The sequence below is a fragment of the Lissotriton vulgaris genome, chromosome 9 (assembly GCF_964263255.1).
Source record: "Lissotriton vulgaris chromosome 9, aLisVul1.2, whole genome shotgun sequence".
NCBI lineage: Eukaryota > Metazoa > Chordata > Amphibia > Caudata > Salamandridae > Lissotriton > Lissotriton vulgaris.
The window spans coordinates 547,219,932-547,237,307 of record NC_141697.1 but is presented as its reverse complement, the minus strand read 5'-3'; the positions used below and the strand labels follow the sequence as shown (position 1 = coordinate 547,237,307).

The following is a 17,376-nucleotide window of genomic DNA, read 5'->3' as shown; positions in this document are numbered from 1 at the left end:
ATGTTGGTAAATACACAATCTTTATATTTAAATCAACTTGTGTTTCATGTGTGTTTTCAGACTCTGCATTGTCCATACTTAATATCCGCTTTCACAATGTGCAATAGCTGCCATATGTTGCCTGATTTCATTTCAGAAAAGACTTTCTCTAGAAAAACGCATGTGAGCTTTTGTGAGTAGGACTATTTGGTCATCCCAGTGACTGACCACTATAAGACTAGGTTTAATCATACAGCTGTTTCCAAGTAGATGTGCCAATTGTTCATGTAAATCATTATGTTTACCTTTTATGTTAATGTATGCACTTACATAACATGTATTGGTTACAAAAGATACTTTTTGTTCTGAGTATTTAATGTGCACTTAGGGACCTTGTGTTCATTTCTCTTGTGGCAGGGAGCTACATATCGTGAATTGTAAGAAGGCTGCTGACATTTGTCTTAATCAGCTATGTAATGACCTGTTCCCTTACATCTGGTCTAAGATTTTGCCCATCGCAATATGGTTGCCGGAGTTTAAGGAGACCGGCAACATTATGGCCTGAGTTATAACGTTCTGTGTGGGAGTCTGATCAAGCACCAACTACACTTCTACTTTTAAATGTGACCAAACAGTTGCCAGATATGACATGAGGCAATTAATTAGGATGGGAGCCACAAACTGAGAATATTTAACCAAATAACACACTTAAGATGGCCAATAGCATTTATGTTGCTCTGAAACACTGTGAGAAGTTACATATTTATTATCTTGGATAAGAGTACATTTTTGCCAGACATAACAAAAATAGAAGTATTATATTTAGATACACTAGAGTCTATGATATAACCATGTAGCCGCCATAACAAGGAAGCTTGCCTTTAATGGCAGGTATAGCCCACCATGCCGAACAATAAGGCTATTTGAACATTTCGCCCCATGAGGGCAGAATGTCCTAGTTAAAAAACCCAGAGCTCCTGGATGTCGAGTTGGCTGAACACTCCTCCCCACCGCCCACGGATGTGAAGCCTCTGTTTCACAACTGTTTCTCTGAATGTTCTGCCGTTTACAGCTACATGCAAGACCACAGCTATTAACTGTTAAACATTCACAGCAATAGATGTGGAGAGGGCTAGTGTCAGCCCGTTTTTCCTTGCTTTTGGTCATTCAGCTGAGCCCGGCAGAGACAGGAGTAGAGCAGAATTTCCCTCAACAGTGACACTGTGAGCTACAAGCAATCACTCTACTTCTCAACTTGGAAAGATGCAAGATCAATTAACATCCCTTGCTAGAGCCCTGCACAGTCCCTTTTATTAGGGCAATGCATGATGTGTAGGAAATTGGGTTTCTGTTGCAGTAACCCCCTCCACCTTGTGCCAGATTTCTGATGCACTTTGACTGTGTGCCCTGGGTTCCTGCCACTCAGCTACCCATGGCCTGTGTTTTTTATCTCGAAACTTTACCAATGTTTCTACTATTGGTACAACTCTGGCCTACATGTAAGCCCCTTGGTACCTAGGGCATGGTAGCCAAGGAAAAGTATCCGAGGGCTGCAGCATTATTATGCCACCCTCAGAGACCTCTCACTACAAACATGCACCACTGCCATTGCAGCCTGAATGTTTTGGTGCAGCTAAAAGTGAAGCGTACACATGGCACACATCAATGTGTGCCATGCCTGAACAGCACTGCATGAGGACTAGCTAAGTCACCCTTAAAGCATGCTGACCTATAGCTCATGTGAGGGTCAATCTGCATGAGGATTCAGGTACCTATAATATCTAAGGCCATTCTTATACATTATAAGTGCCCAGTAAAGCCATTCTGAGTATATGGTCTAGAAACTGGTCATTACGAGTTTCCTAGCACCATGATGGCTTTACTGAATCCTGGGATCTTTGGTATCAAACATCTTAGAATAATAAACCTGCACTGACTCCAGTGTAAGATGTATTATTCCGTGCACTTGAACCAAACCAGCCTTTAGTGGGTTTCTGACTGGTGACCACCAGCCTGCCACCACAAGATAAGTTTCGGAACCCTGGGGTGGAAGCCTTTACTCTTGGGCCCAGAAACCAAGCCTTTTCTGAGTTGAAATGATAACATCTCCTCCAGATTAGGAAGAGCCATCTGTGGCAGGAGAGCTTCAAAGGCCTAGCCACCTGTACAAAGCGACCCCCAGCTTCTCCTACTATCAGATGCAGGCCCCCTTCCTGTATCACCCCCTTTTTGGCAGGAAGACAGGCGGGAAAAATGTAAACAGCCCAGAAGGTGTGCTCCTCTTTACCAACATCACCCCTCAGGTGGGGGGGGGCAAGGTGAAGCCCACTCTTCAGTGCTGAGTTATTGATTGAGCCCACTCCCCCATGTGTGGTGAGGACACTGATGGTGTAGTCAACCTAAGGTCAGTAGCCCATTGGCTACTACCTTTAGACTCCTAAAAATCCCCCTTAATACAGTATTTAGGGGGTAGCCCTCAACCCAGAAGACAGTTCCTGGCGACCTACAATGACTGCCCAGAGGAAGACGACGCAGCAGACAAGACGCAGACAAGCACTGAATTGGCCCCAGCAATACTGGCCTGCCTGCATTCCCGCAAACCACTGCAGCCAAGAAGACATAGAGCCAGGGATCAGCGACCTCCACAAACCCTAAGAGGACTGACCCACTTCTACAAAGACTCTTGAGACTCCTGAGGACATAGGCTTTGTCCACAAAAGAAACCAAGACAAAGACCTTCAGGCCCTTAAGAATCGTGAAGCCTCACCCTCCGGACCTACCTCTGCACTCAGCACCCTTGGCCGAGTCCAGGGGGTCCACCGGTCCAGAAGAGGTTCCGCAGCTGTCATGAGTCCGAATCCAGTGAGGGTGTCACCTCCAAACCCACGTGCCGACGCCTACAGCCTCAACACCGAGACCCCCTCCACCGTGACCTGCTTTGTAAATGGAAATCCAACGTCTAAAGACAACCCTGCAACCTCCAGCCCTGGGACCTACCGACCAGTTCCAAAGGTGTCCTGACGTCCCCCTGCATCCTAAGTTACTTACCTGGCTGTTGGTTTCCCTCATCTGGCTTCCCGAGAGAGGTCTGCAGCCCGAGACCAAGTTTGAGGATCTCTATAGAAAAGCATTGGACACCAACGCCGTGTAAGCACTCTGCACCCGGATGCTCCGTGCCACTGGTAGTGCAGTTTTCGTGCTGCCTTGGGTCCTCCCCTTTGCCCTCACCTATACCCCAAGAGATCTGCTTCCGAGCACAATTGGCCAGCCCGTGAGCAACCTCAATACGCAGTGCCCCTAGCCCTGTTGGCTAGCATTGGCCCCGGTACCGATCTTTGCACTCTGCACCTGGCCGCCGTAGTACCACTGGTGGTGCAGTCCCAGTGCACAACCATCCAAAAGATATTTAAAGTAAACCGTTTTACTTACCTGCAAGTGCTAACTTCGTTTTTCTCCATAGGATTGTATGCTTTTCTCTGAAAAATGCTCTAAGTGTTGAGCTGTCTTATACTGCAAACAAAAGTAACTTAGTGCCTTGAAAATAGTTAACCTGTTTCCTAATGTCCTGTGCTGCTTGGACTCTGTCATGAGTTTGTTTCATGTCGAACTAGAAAAGTAATTGCAAAGTAATCTAACAGTAATTTCAAGTGTTTTTGAACAGTTTATCAAAGGTTTTCACAACTGCAAAAGTAATCTACATGTTCCTACCAATCCAATGTTCACTGCATTTTGAAAAGTAACATTGTATGAAGGGTTTAATTTACCTGCTACTAAGAATAACTTGGTTCTACAAATAAAAGAAGAAAATAACTTTTTATACAAACAATTGGTCTGGATTCAGTCTTTGAGTATGTGACATCATTTCTCGCCTGAGCGTGTACAACAAATGCTTAACACTACCCTCCTAATCAGCCTGACTGCTCAACCACACTACCGCAAAAGAGAGTAATATATAATCTATTTTAGCTTCTAATATACCGCTGGGGATCCATTGGCTCTGTGCACACTATAAGTTACTTTGGTATACTAAATACAGAGCCAGCTTCCTAAACAATACCTACTTGTAGCCTACACAATCCTATAACATTGTGGAGATATAACACTTTCAAATTCTAAAATATCTTCAGGCCACTGACCTGCAGCTGCATCAACGCTTTTAAAAAGTGAAGTGGGGTTAGCTTTAAGTACTATAGAATTCTCACATCAGTTTCATTTTGGTAGTGGGGCTCATTCTGTATGTAAAGATGTTTTGTCTGCAGGGCTGGGGACAACAGCGGCCCATCGCCTTCCTAAACACGCATCTCTTATACCTAAATCACATTCATTCACCATATAGTTTCCTTGGTGCCTCAGAGTGCAGGAGAATGAGCCAAAGAAGAATCTCTATTTTTCGCCTTTCTCCAAACAAAGGCGAGTATGGTGATGACCCATTCAATCAGACAGAATAAGAAAAGACAAGGTGTTTGGTCTTGTAGAATGTGAGTGGAAATAGAGAACAAGTGAATAAGCATCATGCAAAGGTAAATCTGAAAGCTATCTTATAAATTATAATCTGGATGTGCTACTCTGATGTTCTCAGGGGTACCTACACTCCACAGGGAATCCATCATAGTAAATCCACAGTGGACTTTAAATCTTCCCAAGATAGGGAGAAGCAGGTCTTTTTTGGGGGTTTTTTGATCTGGGAAATCATGAAAGCAAAAGGAAAGCATTAGAAAGTGTATTTTACATAGAAACATGCAATTATGAGTTTCAATTTTAATAGAGATTTAAAAATTAAAGATTTTCATAGATCAAATCAACATTTTGAACAATTTAAAAGATGCATAAAGCATTTGAAACATAAGCTCTCAAAAGAGAAAGAAGCTTAAAGATCCCATTGGAGAGGAGACTGTGTGCTCTCCCAGAAGCCTTAGGGAATGTTATTCCGTTAGGTAGCTTTATGTACAATTAGAGTTAAAGATGGCAGAATGAATCAAGAGTAGAGATTAGGAAAGGGAGGAGCGGGTTAACAGATCACTGAGTTTTTACCATGAAGCTCCCACGTGCAACATACTCCTGAACGCCCTGGCGCAGATGTACCTTGCGCGCGCGGCTGCTGACGATGGGGAACTCGCCAAGGCTATCCTCGTCCCGAGGGATATCTCTTTTTTCCTGCGGCTCAGTGCGCAGAAGGGCCTCCAGGCTACTGCCATCCTGTGGGGTCAAACCCTCCTTCTTCACTGTCTGGTCGATCTCTGGAGAAGTAAGAATATATAATAAGCACTGCATTCAGCAGGAATTCAAACTTCAGACACAGAGGACATAGCAATGTCAACAGCTGCACAATCTTGTCTTACACAACCAAGAGGTACCTTTACAATTCAGAACTGGGTTGCCCAGTATCTCCTCAAAGGACCAGTTCAATTATACCAAAAAGAACAGAAGGAAGACATTGTTTGAAGCTAGTTGAAATAAATTCAAATTGAAATAAAGATTATCAGGACCACTGCAATAATATGAATGGTTAACAAAATCATGCAGCAAAGGATGGCAAATTTACATGATGTATTGTATTGTATTGTATTGTAACTGCATTTATATAGTGCGTACTACCCCTGACGAGGCGCCAAAGCGCTTTTTCGGCGAGTAGCACTCTACTCCGGGACCCTTAGAGGATTAGTGTTGAATTAGTATAGTGAAACGTGCAAGTACATTTTAAGTGGTGGATAGCTTAGTCAGTTATTTGGATTTGGAATCATAGCAGGAGGATAGAGGAGGACAAAGGTTAGTATTTATATAGCGCTTGTCGTCACATGCTATTCAGGAAGCCTATAAAGGATTAGTGGTGAATTAATATGGTGAAATATGAAGTAATTTCAGTGGTGGATATTAGTCAGTTACTTGGAATGAGAAGAATAGCAGAGGGATAAAAGGGGAAGAAAGATTTGCATTCATATAGCACTTGTTCCCCTGATGGGTGTTGAAGCGCTTTTCTGGCGAGTAGCACGCCACTCCGGAACCCATAAAGGATTAGTGTTGAAAATTTGTATAACATAAATATGAAGTAATTTGAGTAGTGGATATGTTATTCAGTTATTTGGGTAGTATATTAGTATAGTTGGATATGGAATTTGAGAAGTGAACATGTTAGTCTGTTAATTTTGATTGAAAAGTATAGTGGAGAGATAAAAGAGTGAAGGATTTTTTTATTTTTTTTATTTAGGTCTTAGCAGTAGGAGGAGTCTTTTGGATGAGTAAAAAGGAGTTTTGTAGGGGAGGAGTCCGAGGGAAGAGTATAGAAAGGTTTGTTTTAGGGGATTGGTACAGTAAAAAGAGGTGTCATATGATGCAAGGAGGGGTAGAGTAGGAGAGAGTTTAGAAAGGGTTATTTTGGCGATCATAGGAGTGGTATGGGGTTTGGGATAAATGAGAGAGTGGATGCAGAGGATATATTGATAGATGTATAGGATGAGAGATAGGGTAGTGCATTGGAAGGAGTAGAAGAAAAAGTTTGAGATGAGTCAGAAAGTTGGGCTAGAAGATATATTGAGCGAAGTATAGGCTGAGAAATAGGGTAGTGCATTGGAAATGCTAAATTAGAAGAAAGTGATAAATATATAGATCCATAAGTACATTGAAAGTATATAGATACATAAAGGAGGTAAGTATATGTAGATTAAAGAAATTGATAGAGGCACAGGATGAGAAATAGGGTAGTGCATTGGATATTCATTTTCAGGAAAAAAGTAAGACACACAGATCCAAGTACATGGAAGGTACATAGATGCACAATGGAAGTAAGTACATGTAGACCAAAGATGATTTTTATTTATTTATTATAATTTTTTCTCTTAACAGAATATTATTTTACATGTTTATACAAAGTAATACACAAAGATAGGTACATATCTATAGTGAAAACAATTGCTTATATATTGTGGTGCATGCTGGTACATTACTCTGTGTATAGTGTTGTGTGGGGTGTACATTTGGTGTGAGTGTGTTGCTCTGTTTGTGGATGTGGATGGTGTGGGCTGGGAATTGCTAAATGAGAAAAAAAGCATAATTTCTGGCCATAGTCTCGAACAGGATCAAACAGGCAACTGCCCTTGTCCTCTCTGCCCTTAACAGGCTCAAAGCCAACTGTCCTTGTCCTCTCCTCCCTTAGCCCCTCCGCCCGGGCTGAGACGCCCTAAGCCTGGCTTCTTATACCCCTAGTAATCAGGTGACCCCTTCAGACAATGGGAACCCTAGCCCTAACACTATCCAATCACTACACTAGCCCTAAAATCTAGAACCAATAGGAGACCAGGACCGTACAGCCAATGTTAGCCCTAGTCCAAACACCCAATAAGTTCAAAAACCCTGATCTCTACGTCCAATAAAGGCCCTAGCCCTACCAGTAGTCCCAAACCAAGTCCAAGCAACCAATGGCACAAGGTAGCCCTAGTCCCTACTTCCAATAGAAAGCCTTACCCTACTCTTCGTCCCAAAACTAGTCGAGCAACCGAATCACACCAGAAGCCCTAGTCGCTACTTCCAATTAAAGGTCTAACCCTAGCCCTAGACCCACCCTACTCCCAACAACCAATAACATAGGAAGCCCTAGTCCCTACTTCCAATAGAAATCCTAACCCTAGCCCTAGTCCCAACCCTACAATGATTGAATCACAGACCCAGGAACCAATAAGAACCCTCAAATACCCAACCAATGAGGACATGAACCCTAATCCGATAGAAACACCAGATACAACCACCAATCAGTGTACACATGTACCAACCACTAGCACACCATATAATGTCCCAGACACCTCAGACAAGGTTTGCTGGCCAGGGAGTTTGAAGCTGCTTTTCCTGTTCAGAATCTCCTAGGAGACAGACAGGCTCAATTCACACTTTGGACTACTGCAGGTAAAGGCCTCACTAACTTGAAATATAACAATACTGTTTGAATAAAAATGTACTCAGTCTACTGACCAAAAAACGAAGTGCAAAGTCCCTAGTAAACACAGTTTAAACAGCTCACAGAAGCACCCTCTGATGTAGAATATCCCTGTTGCTGGGGGGGGGGGGGCGCGTTGGGGGGAACACGTGGGGGGAACACGTTAAATGGGAGCTATCATAGGCAGGGAAAAACCACAAGTTTAAAACACAAAACAGGTGATAAAATAGGCAATCACAGGCAGGTCAAAACTACAATGTTAAACTGTAACAACCACAGACAAAGACAGTAATCACAGAAATGGAAAATCGTTTTTTAAACAACTTTTTGTTTTGGGAAGAGACAGCACTAGTCTGTCTCCTTACCACTTCATGGACTCTGCTCACTGCAGTCTGGGGCACGGGTAGGCTGCAACTCACAAGATGGAGGAGAGTGATTTGGGGTGCACCCAACAAGGCCTTAAGGGGCCTGGGCAGGTGTGAAAGGAGGGCTCAGACTTGCCTGGTAGCTGAAAAGCCAAGGGTCTGCTGGCCTGGGAGTGGGGGCTGGGGGCTGCTTTTCCTGTTCAGATCCTCCTAGGAGACAGACAGGCTCAATCCACACTTTGGACTACTGCAGGTGACGGCCTCACTAACTTGAAATCTAACAATACTGTTTGAATAACACTTTACGCCCTCTGCTGGCCAGAAAACGAAGTGTGCAGGCCCTAGTAAACACAGTTTAAACAGCTCACAGAAGCACCCTCTGATGTAGAATATCCTTGAGTTTCACAGTTATCCTGCCTCCACGGTTTAGGTTAGCTAGAAACACAGCTTTCCATTAAGATAATTTCATATTTATTATGTTTTTGCCTAATTAGTAGGTGGTTTAGAATTGAGGACATCAGACAATAAAAAACATGCAACATGTTGGATACTTTTTCAAACTCTGCAAATTCTATTGCTATTTTGAGATGTGGCTGCCGTTCACATAAACTTGTATGAATAGTAAAACAAAATATGTTTGTGACAAACAAATGAAACCCTCTTTAACCACTGATAGAATAATTAGAAAAAAGGTCTTCTAGTATAATAAGAGTAAATCATTACTTCAAGAGGCAGAGAAACCATTCACCAAGTGTAGGAAAAAGGGAGGTGTGAAGTGGCAAATGCCAAAGACAAGCAGTTATATTACTGCAATTGTCTCTTATGTAAAGAACACGTGCAGCACAGGCTAGAGTGAAACAACCAGCATTACACAAAAATGAAGTGCAGGTAAGTAGATTATTATTAGGGGTGAACAAGTGCCCATGTCAGAGAATAAGGCCCCCACCTGCTAGAATTCACATAAATAAAATACACCAGTGGTCAATACCTGGTAATGCGACACAAAGCAGTCATGTTTAAATCAAACCAATGTGTAAAGCAAAAGTCCCCAATCTTTAAGTAAGGGCTACTTATGTGCAATGAAAATCATGGCGCAAGTCTCCAACCTTTTATGAGTTCCTGAAGATATGCGTGATATCCTATCAAATGCACACAATTGAAGAACTGCTTAAAGGTAGCTGAAGAGCCGTCACTAACAAGCTACTCGTTGGAGAGGCCTGATGTAAATTATTTAAGCAGTAGATACACAATATAAAAAGTCACACAAAACACAATAAAGCTCCACAACCAGTTGTAAAATAAACGAGAAAACTTTTATGAGTCAAATAAGACCAACATTCTGAATACCCAATATTCTATTTATTTATTTATTTATAAAACTTCTATAGCGCACAATTACCTTACGGTGTCTCGGCGCTGGAGTTCACAGATTGCAAGGGATTCCTATTTAAATTTACTGATTAAAAAGCCAGGTTTTGAGGTGTTTTCGGAATATTAGTAAGGATGGACTAAATTTGATATGGGGAGGAAGCAGTTTCCATAATTTCGAAGCAGCAACTACAAAGCGTTTGTCTCCCCATGTTGCTTTCTTTGTACGTGGAATTTGGAGCAATTGGGATGCAGATGAGCGTAAAGATCGATTAGGTTTGTAGAAACTGATGGATTTTTAAAAAAAATCTGGTCCAGCATTGTTCAGAGCCTTATATATAATACACAAGGCCTTGAACTTTGTGGGCTTCTAACCGGCAACCAATGTAGTTGACGAATGATGGGAGAGATGGAAGAATATTTAGGTGTGCCGGTTAGGATTCTTGCAGCAGCATTTTGAACAAGCTGTAATTTGTTCAAAACTTGCTCCTGTGCATTCGGCAGTAGGCCGTTGCAATAGTCCACCTTAGATAATACCAAAGTGGACATTAAGGTTTTGCCTGCATTTGGGGGAAGAAAAGGGAGCAGTTTCTTTACCATTCTTAGGGTAAAGAAGGACGCTGAGACCACTGCATTAGCGTGGCTGACAAAAGCTAGTCTGTTGTCAAATAAGACTCCCAGATTTCTGACTTTTGATACTGGTAAGGGTGGGGCTCCTAGCTCCGAAGGCCACCAAACTGGGGACCAAGACGGGGTCAGCTCACCAAATACCATAACCTCCGTCTTGTCGGAGTTTAGCTTTAAACAATTCTGTTCCATCCAGATACTGATGGCTCTCATGCCCTGCTGGAAATTAGCTGCCACTGCTGCTCCATTTTTGTGGATGGCCAGGACTAGTTGGGTGTCATCGGCATATGACGTTAGTCCAATACCAAATTACTTGATCACCCTCGCCAAATCCGACACATATATGTTAAAAAGTGTCGGACTTAGCGAGGAACCCTGGGGAACTCCACAAGGCAAGGTGAAATCAGGAGAGTAGTAACTCCCCATTTTCACAGACTGCTCTCTGTCAGCTAAAAAGGATGCCAGGAGTGCCTTGGCTTAGCCCTGAATGCCAATTGCAGCGACACGGTCGATCAGGATGTTATGATCGACCGTGTCGAAAGCTGCAGACAAATCCAAGAGTATTAAGACCGCTGCACCACCCTGGTCCATGATTATCCTGACCTCCTCTGCTGCCTTTATTAGAGCGGTCTCAGTCCTGTGGCCCTTTCTGAACCCAAACTGGGAACCAGAGGTATGAATTTATAAAGATTTAAGGGAACACAGACCCAAAAAGTGCAGCGCACCAATGATGGTCCATGGAAGCAGTAGACTAGGACCAAGTTGCAAATTGAGGCTGACTGCGATGGCGCTCTGGTGGGATACAACAAGTGGATTGGTCCTGGTGAAAGTCAGAAAACTAAAAAGTTAGAAAAAGTTTATAAATCCCAGCTCAGAAACGGAAGGTGATACTTTTAAGAAGAAAACTCCTTCGCAAGCGGGTCACTGCAGACAATGTAGCTGTCGCCGTTGAACCGAAGGCAGGATACCTGGGGCACACTGGTCCTGCAGGAGCTCTGACACTTTGGAGATTTCTCACTGAAAATGATCTATGTCCTAACACAGAACCCTTCCAAGAGCCGCCCCTCTTCTCCTACCAACGTGGCTATAATCTAGCATCGCATCTAGTGCATGCAATCACATGGCCAGACAAACCAGCGGACAGACATACCCTCACCACAGCATGGGGACTTGCACCCATCATTGGACACTACAAGTGCCAGAACTGCAGTGTGTGCGATCTAACAGTAAACACCAAGGACTTCAAATGCAACGACAAGACATACAAACTGAAAAACCACACTAACTGCAGGTCACAGAATGTGGTCTATGCTATCCGCTGTCCATGCGACTTGTTCTATGTGGGACAGACCACGCAAATGGTTAAGCAACGAATAATTCAACATAAAAGCTGCATCAATTGCAAAGTCCTCCCTGCACCGTTGGTTACACACTACCTAGAAAAGAATCACTGCGATACTGACATCCTCTGGCAGGTGATAGACAAACCCACTCTACCAATCAGGGGTGGAGACATCAAAACCCTCCTCAACAGGTATGAATGTAAATGGATTACTCTATGCAACTCAGTGAACCAATGACTTAGCACCTTTGATAAATGGAACAGTACCATCTCTGTCTAACCGCCCTTCCACAGTTACTGACCACTGACTATCAATTGTGTCTCCCCCCCCCTCCTTTATTGCTCCAGCCCCCTCTAGGGCCATCATCATGTTTGCTTCCACACTAATTCAAAACTGTCCTTATGTACACCCATGTACTACATGCCTGATGCACTGTCTAACTAAATACATACATGCCTGTCACTCTCTCTAATTCAGGATGGCCAATCGTTCTAAAATGTATTGTGGTTTATTCCTAATATGTAATTATGCCCCAGTTGGCATACCCCTTTCATGTCCCCCCGGTTGAATTGCACCAATCGATTATACTTCCTACTCGAAGTGCATTCCGCTCTGCTCGTGTAATTTGATGCCACTCTCTACCTCATGTACTACATGCCTGATACACCCTCTAACTAAAAACATACATGCCTGTCACACTCTCTATCTCTGGATATCCAGCCGTTCTAAAATGTACTGTGATTTACTCCTAAATGTAATGATGCCATATTGTTGTAGTTATCTCCCAGTTGGCATAGCCACTTCATGTCCCTCTGTCTGAATTGCACCCAATGGATTATACGTCATACTAGAATTGTTATTCCTAGCTGCTCATGTAATATGGTGCCTCTCTCTAGCCCGTGATAGCTTTAATGTCTCTCAGTGCTTCACCAAGGGACTGTGTTAACCGTTCTCTGCCTTCAATTTATTGTCACATTGGGATATCGACAGTGATTTCAATAGCTTTATTGTTTCACATACCCTTCCGCCCACGTCTTCGCCTCCTCCCCTTTCCCCACCCCTCTCTCCTCCCCCCTCGCCTATGCCTGCGCTTTCCTTGGCTCAGCGCCTGCCACTCCCTCCCCCGGCCAGCGTCACGCCCCCCCTTCCCGATAAGACTACGGGCTCACTCGACTGCATAGCTACTAATCACGGCACTCTGCACACAATTGTTGCGAGGCAACGCCGTTCACCGCTGCTCCACTCAGCTCAAGGTAAGCCTCTCTTCCCCTGGACTCGCTTGACTGACCCTTCGTAGCTTCTCCCTCTTGCGTTTGCCTTCACCCCCCAGGTATGGTCTAACAGAGGCACCGTCCTCCGACCTCCTCCGGGACACGCAGCCCCCCGCAACTCTTCACGTACCCCCCGAGGTGGAGTGGCCTCCTTGTCAGGTAATTGACCCTCGCACCTCCCATCCTCTGACCATGCCGGATGGCATTAGTACTCCTTCTCACTCGCTTCCTCCTTGCCACAGGTCACCACCGGACATTGACCACCGGACCCCGCTTTTCGAACTACTCCCTTCGCCCTGCTGCCCCAGGTAATTTCATGCACGCAATGCCCCTCACGCACCGCCCGCCCGCATCTCTCCGCGATCTCTCTGATCTTGGCTATCAGCCCGCTCCCTGCTTCCCCTCCTTGGATCGCGATCCCTATGATCCCGGCAACCAGCGCGCTACCCATAGCTCCACATGTAACCACTCGTTCTTAACTCTCATCCGGGCCACCCCTCGAGCTCACCCTCTCAGGTTCGCACTCCGTCCCCGTTAGTTTCCACAACAGGGCACTTTTCAGCACTTCACAGCCCTCCTTAGCCCACAACCGCCTCAACCCATCTCCACGGCATCATCTCACTCGGGGGACACCACGTTTTTGACCCCGGTGCACTGTCAATTATTGTGTCTGACTACATGTGAGCATCTGACTATACTTTCCAGCTCACTACTTATGTACCAGCTACCGACCCCCACACTGTCACCTCTTTTACCCCTTTTAAATCCTTCTTTACACTCGGCCCCTTGCACACCTCCTAGCATCACTGCTCCTTACTTGTCCCACACACCATGGCACCCACGAGCACCCTTTCCTGCTCTTCCCTGCGCCCTCCCACGCGCCCTGTTACCCCACTGCGCCTTATACTTCTGGACCGCCCCAGTCAGTCCCCGAGCCACTGAGCCAAAGCCTACCTTTTCCTCCCCCCTGTTCCCTCTTTCCCCTCCCCCCCCTTCCCAGCCTTGCCTTCTACCTTCCTTCCCCGTACAGCACCGTTTTCCTAAAGGCAACCCGGTCCTGAAGATGATCCTGACTAACGAGGATCGAAACGTCGTCGACCCCTCAGCTCATTAAATGGCGCATCCCCCAGGGTGGCTTATCTGAATCATCCTCTCAAACCAGACAAACATTTGCGTTGTTACTTAACTTGAGCCACATTGACCTTTCGATTCACTGTATATATTGAATACACTTTCACACCATGCGCCGGTCGCCACCCTTGTGTCACTTGCACATACCTAGCACCAAGTCCAATTCGGGTTGTTTTGTTATTTATTTATGTACAGTGCTGCTACAACTTTGTTTTTTTCTATTATATTTTTCTCCAAATATACGATGCCATGAGCACGTTCCAAAACGTATTGAGTCTCCTTGTTTCTGTTCTCGTAATGCTCTTCGCATGCATGTCTAATTGTCTCTACAGTAATACCAGTTGGGATATTGTCTGTTTATTTTGATTACCTACCCTGATCCCAACGTGGTCTATGGGTCATACTCCTGTAGTTATTTACAAGCCGTTGAACCGAAGGCAGGATACCTGGGGCAGACTGGTCCTGCAGGAGCTCTGACACTTTGGAGATTTCTCACTGAAAATGTTCTATGTCCTAACACAGAATGGGATTTGTTTTTCAGATCAGAGGTGCTAGTAGCCTTCACCTGGGCAAAGCTGAAATTCTGTCAGATGCTGTGGAAATGCCAGTTAGATATTTTTCCGGCTGGTCCTTCTGAAGCTCTGGGGAAAAGTTTTCAAAAGTTTCCAGACTTTATTTTTGTGTCTTAACAACCACAGGAGCACACTTCTAAGCCCCAGAAACTCTGGGGCGGTCACTTAGAGTCTCTAAGGGTGTTAGGCTTAGACCAACAGCAAAGTACAGTCCAGGTCCAGTTTCCACTGGTCAGCTAGACATTTCCAGGAAATGGCCTCTTGCAGTTCGTTGTGCCCCTGTAGCCATACAGGCGGTCACCTAACTGACCCTTGGAGTAAAAGAGGGTGCAGGTCCAGTCCTTCAGGGATCCTCTCAAGTCACAGTGGGTTCAGTCCTCTTCTGATCTTCCACAGGTCCAGAGAGTGTTCTGAGGATCATACCTTGGGGTGCCATATTTATGGCTGGCACTCCGGGGCACTCCCTAACCAATGGGGTAAAAATTACTGGGAGCAACTTTACCCACTTTTCAGCAGTTCCTGTATGACCTACTTAAACAATGCTAAAGTGCTCCTCACGCTCAAAGTCTAAAATTGTGAAACCCATCTCCCATTTTGCAGAGCCTGTGAGGTCGTCCACAGGTGTGGCAAAGGTAATGAACAACCCCCTCCTCTGTGGGCACTCAAATCGGTTCTTGTGGTTGCTTTCCTCCAAAAGGATTTGGTGCTGGCCTAACCATGGGGACAAAAGTTGGGGATTTCCAAGTGTCACCTAACAGTTGCTTACAACAGGGCAGGCCCACCCCAACTGGTATTTCTGCCAAGGGAAGAGAGCAAATCCGTGATCCCATGCCATTGTCTGTGCTCTGGGAGTATTTTTCAAACCACTTTCATACCCAAGTACAGACTGGGAAGTTGCTGGAAAGTTTTTTTTCTGAAACTGTATTCATTAATTGTCAAGTCAATACAAAAATCAACAGTCCTGCATGGTATCGTTAAGCAATTAAATACTATAAACGTGGTAGGCACCGAAGTAGGGACTCCCAGGTGAGGCAGAGAATTGAAGGTGGAAAACATCCAAGACCCAAGCACCCATCTATTCACAAGTGGCTCTAATGGAGTCTTGCATAAATTCCAGACTAGTTACGATGAATAAGTAGTCCTGCTACTTGTGGAGGGCATGGGTGAGTGTACGGGCAAGAGCGTCAGCTGCACTACGGTACAGCCTCTGCGTCAGGTATTACTGAGGCCGCGGAACCTCCCTCTGGCAAGGCCAACTCCAAACCGCTGCCCAGTGCCAGTCCTACCCAATGTTTCCAGCATGTACCCCAGCACTCTAAGTCCCTTTCAGCGTGTTCATCAGTGTGCACCTTCTGGAGCCAACACTCTTCCGCAGCTGCCCACTCCAAATAGTCAGCCCTCCATTTCAGTAGAGTCCGGGCGGGGGGATTAGAGAGTATGGCAATGCGTAGCTGTGCAAGTGCTAGGCCTAGCTGGGCAAACTTGTAACTCATTTAAATCCCCGTTTTTGGGAAGTGGCAGCAGCCCTAACAAACAATGTCAGACTTAGTGGTCTACTCTTTAACACGCTGCACACTTCCCATCCCAACTTTACCCCATCCCAAAACATCCGCAACTGCTCGCAGTCCCATGCAATGTGCCCAAAATCCGCGGGGTTATCACTGCATTTAGCACAACTCGCTAGCCTTACCGGGTTAACTCTGTGCAAATGCTTTGGAGTTAAAAAGGCCCTGTAGAGAAAGTAAAAATGAACTAACTGAAATCGGGCGTTAATAGATAATTATCCGCACCAATACGTAAGCTCTATGCCATTCCCCCTCTGTAAGCGGTGACTCCAACCCTCCATCCAAAGTGGCCTGCTTCAGTGTTCTATTTGCCTGCCTATCTTTTTTAAGGCTGTATTCAGTCGGGAAATAATGCACTTGAAGGAGCCGGGTCTAAAATCATTTACAGTACCTGCGATTGCTCTGTTTCCTCAGAAAAAAGAAGTACAGATTTCACAGGCTGTGCGAGATATGCTTGCATATTGTAAGATAGGCCTCCTATTGATGCCATAGTGTGTTTCAACTTCCTCCACTGACTTAAAAGTACTGTTTAAAAATAGATCACCCGCATTCTGGCAGCCCCCTCTCAGCCATCTAGTGATATCCAGGATACGTATGAAGGGTCGCAACCACCAGATCAGAAGGAACTGGGCATAAGGCGCCTACTTTAAAACCTTTGTGACTGCCTTTTCCCATGCTTGGAACACCTGGCAAATGATAAAAGGAGTCTCCCCTGGTAACCTGCTACCGCTCTACAGCAACTTGGGGAGATCAGACACTTCGGTGGATCCTAAAAACAATTCCTTCCACCAGTTAGGTCCATCATTGCACCACATCGCTGCATATTGCAATAAACCCATTAAGTAATACAGTTGGAGATCTGGGTGCCCAAGGCAGCCTCTGACAAGATCCAGGTTCAGGATCTTCAGTCAAACTCTGCTCCCACCCAGACCAGGTTCACCAACAGCGAATCTGTAAGAACAGCGAGGGTGGCAGTACACAGAACGAGTTCTGCATCACATAAAGACGAGTGGTAATAAGACCATGTTACTTCAAGCTACTCTACCCATTACCAATAAAAAGAAAGCATGTTCCAGAAATGTACAGATACCTCTAAACCCTCAATTTCTCTTCCCATATTCAACTCGTACTTAAGGCATCTGTAAAGAGCTATCTGCAGACCCAGGTAGGAGAAATTCAGGAATTCCCATAGAAGGTCCATCTCTGGCAGACTCAAAATATCCCGCTTAGC

The 17,376-nt window shown here is 45.0% G+C and overlaps 1 protein-coding gene across 9 annotated transcripts in view; it reads right to left on the bottom strand.

Moving 5' to 3' along the window:
• Positions 1 to 17,376, bottom strand: part of DPF2 (double PHD fingers 2) — a 384,345-nt gene that overhangs the window by 268,237 nt on the left and 98,732 nt on the right. For 5 of the 9 annotated variants that reach the window (XM_086938040.1, XM_086938042.1, XM_086938044.1 and 2 more), the window contains exon 4: positions 5,011 to 5,216. In XM_086938040.1, the coding sequence (XP_086794166.1) occupies positions 5,011 to 5,216 (206 nt within the window). The remainder of the gene's footprint in view (positions 1 to 5,010; positions 5,217 to 17,376) is intronic. The other 4 variants (XM_086938046.1, XM_086938045.1, XM_086938047.1 and 1 more) reach the window with 1 other exon arrangement.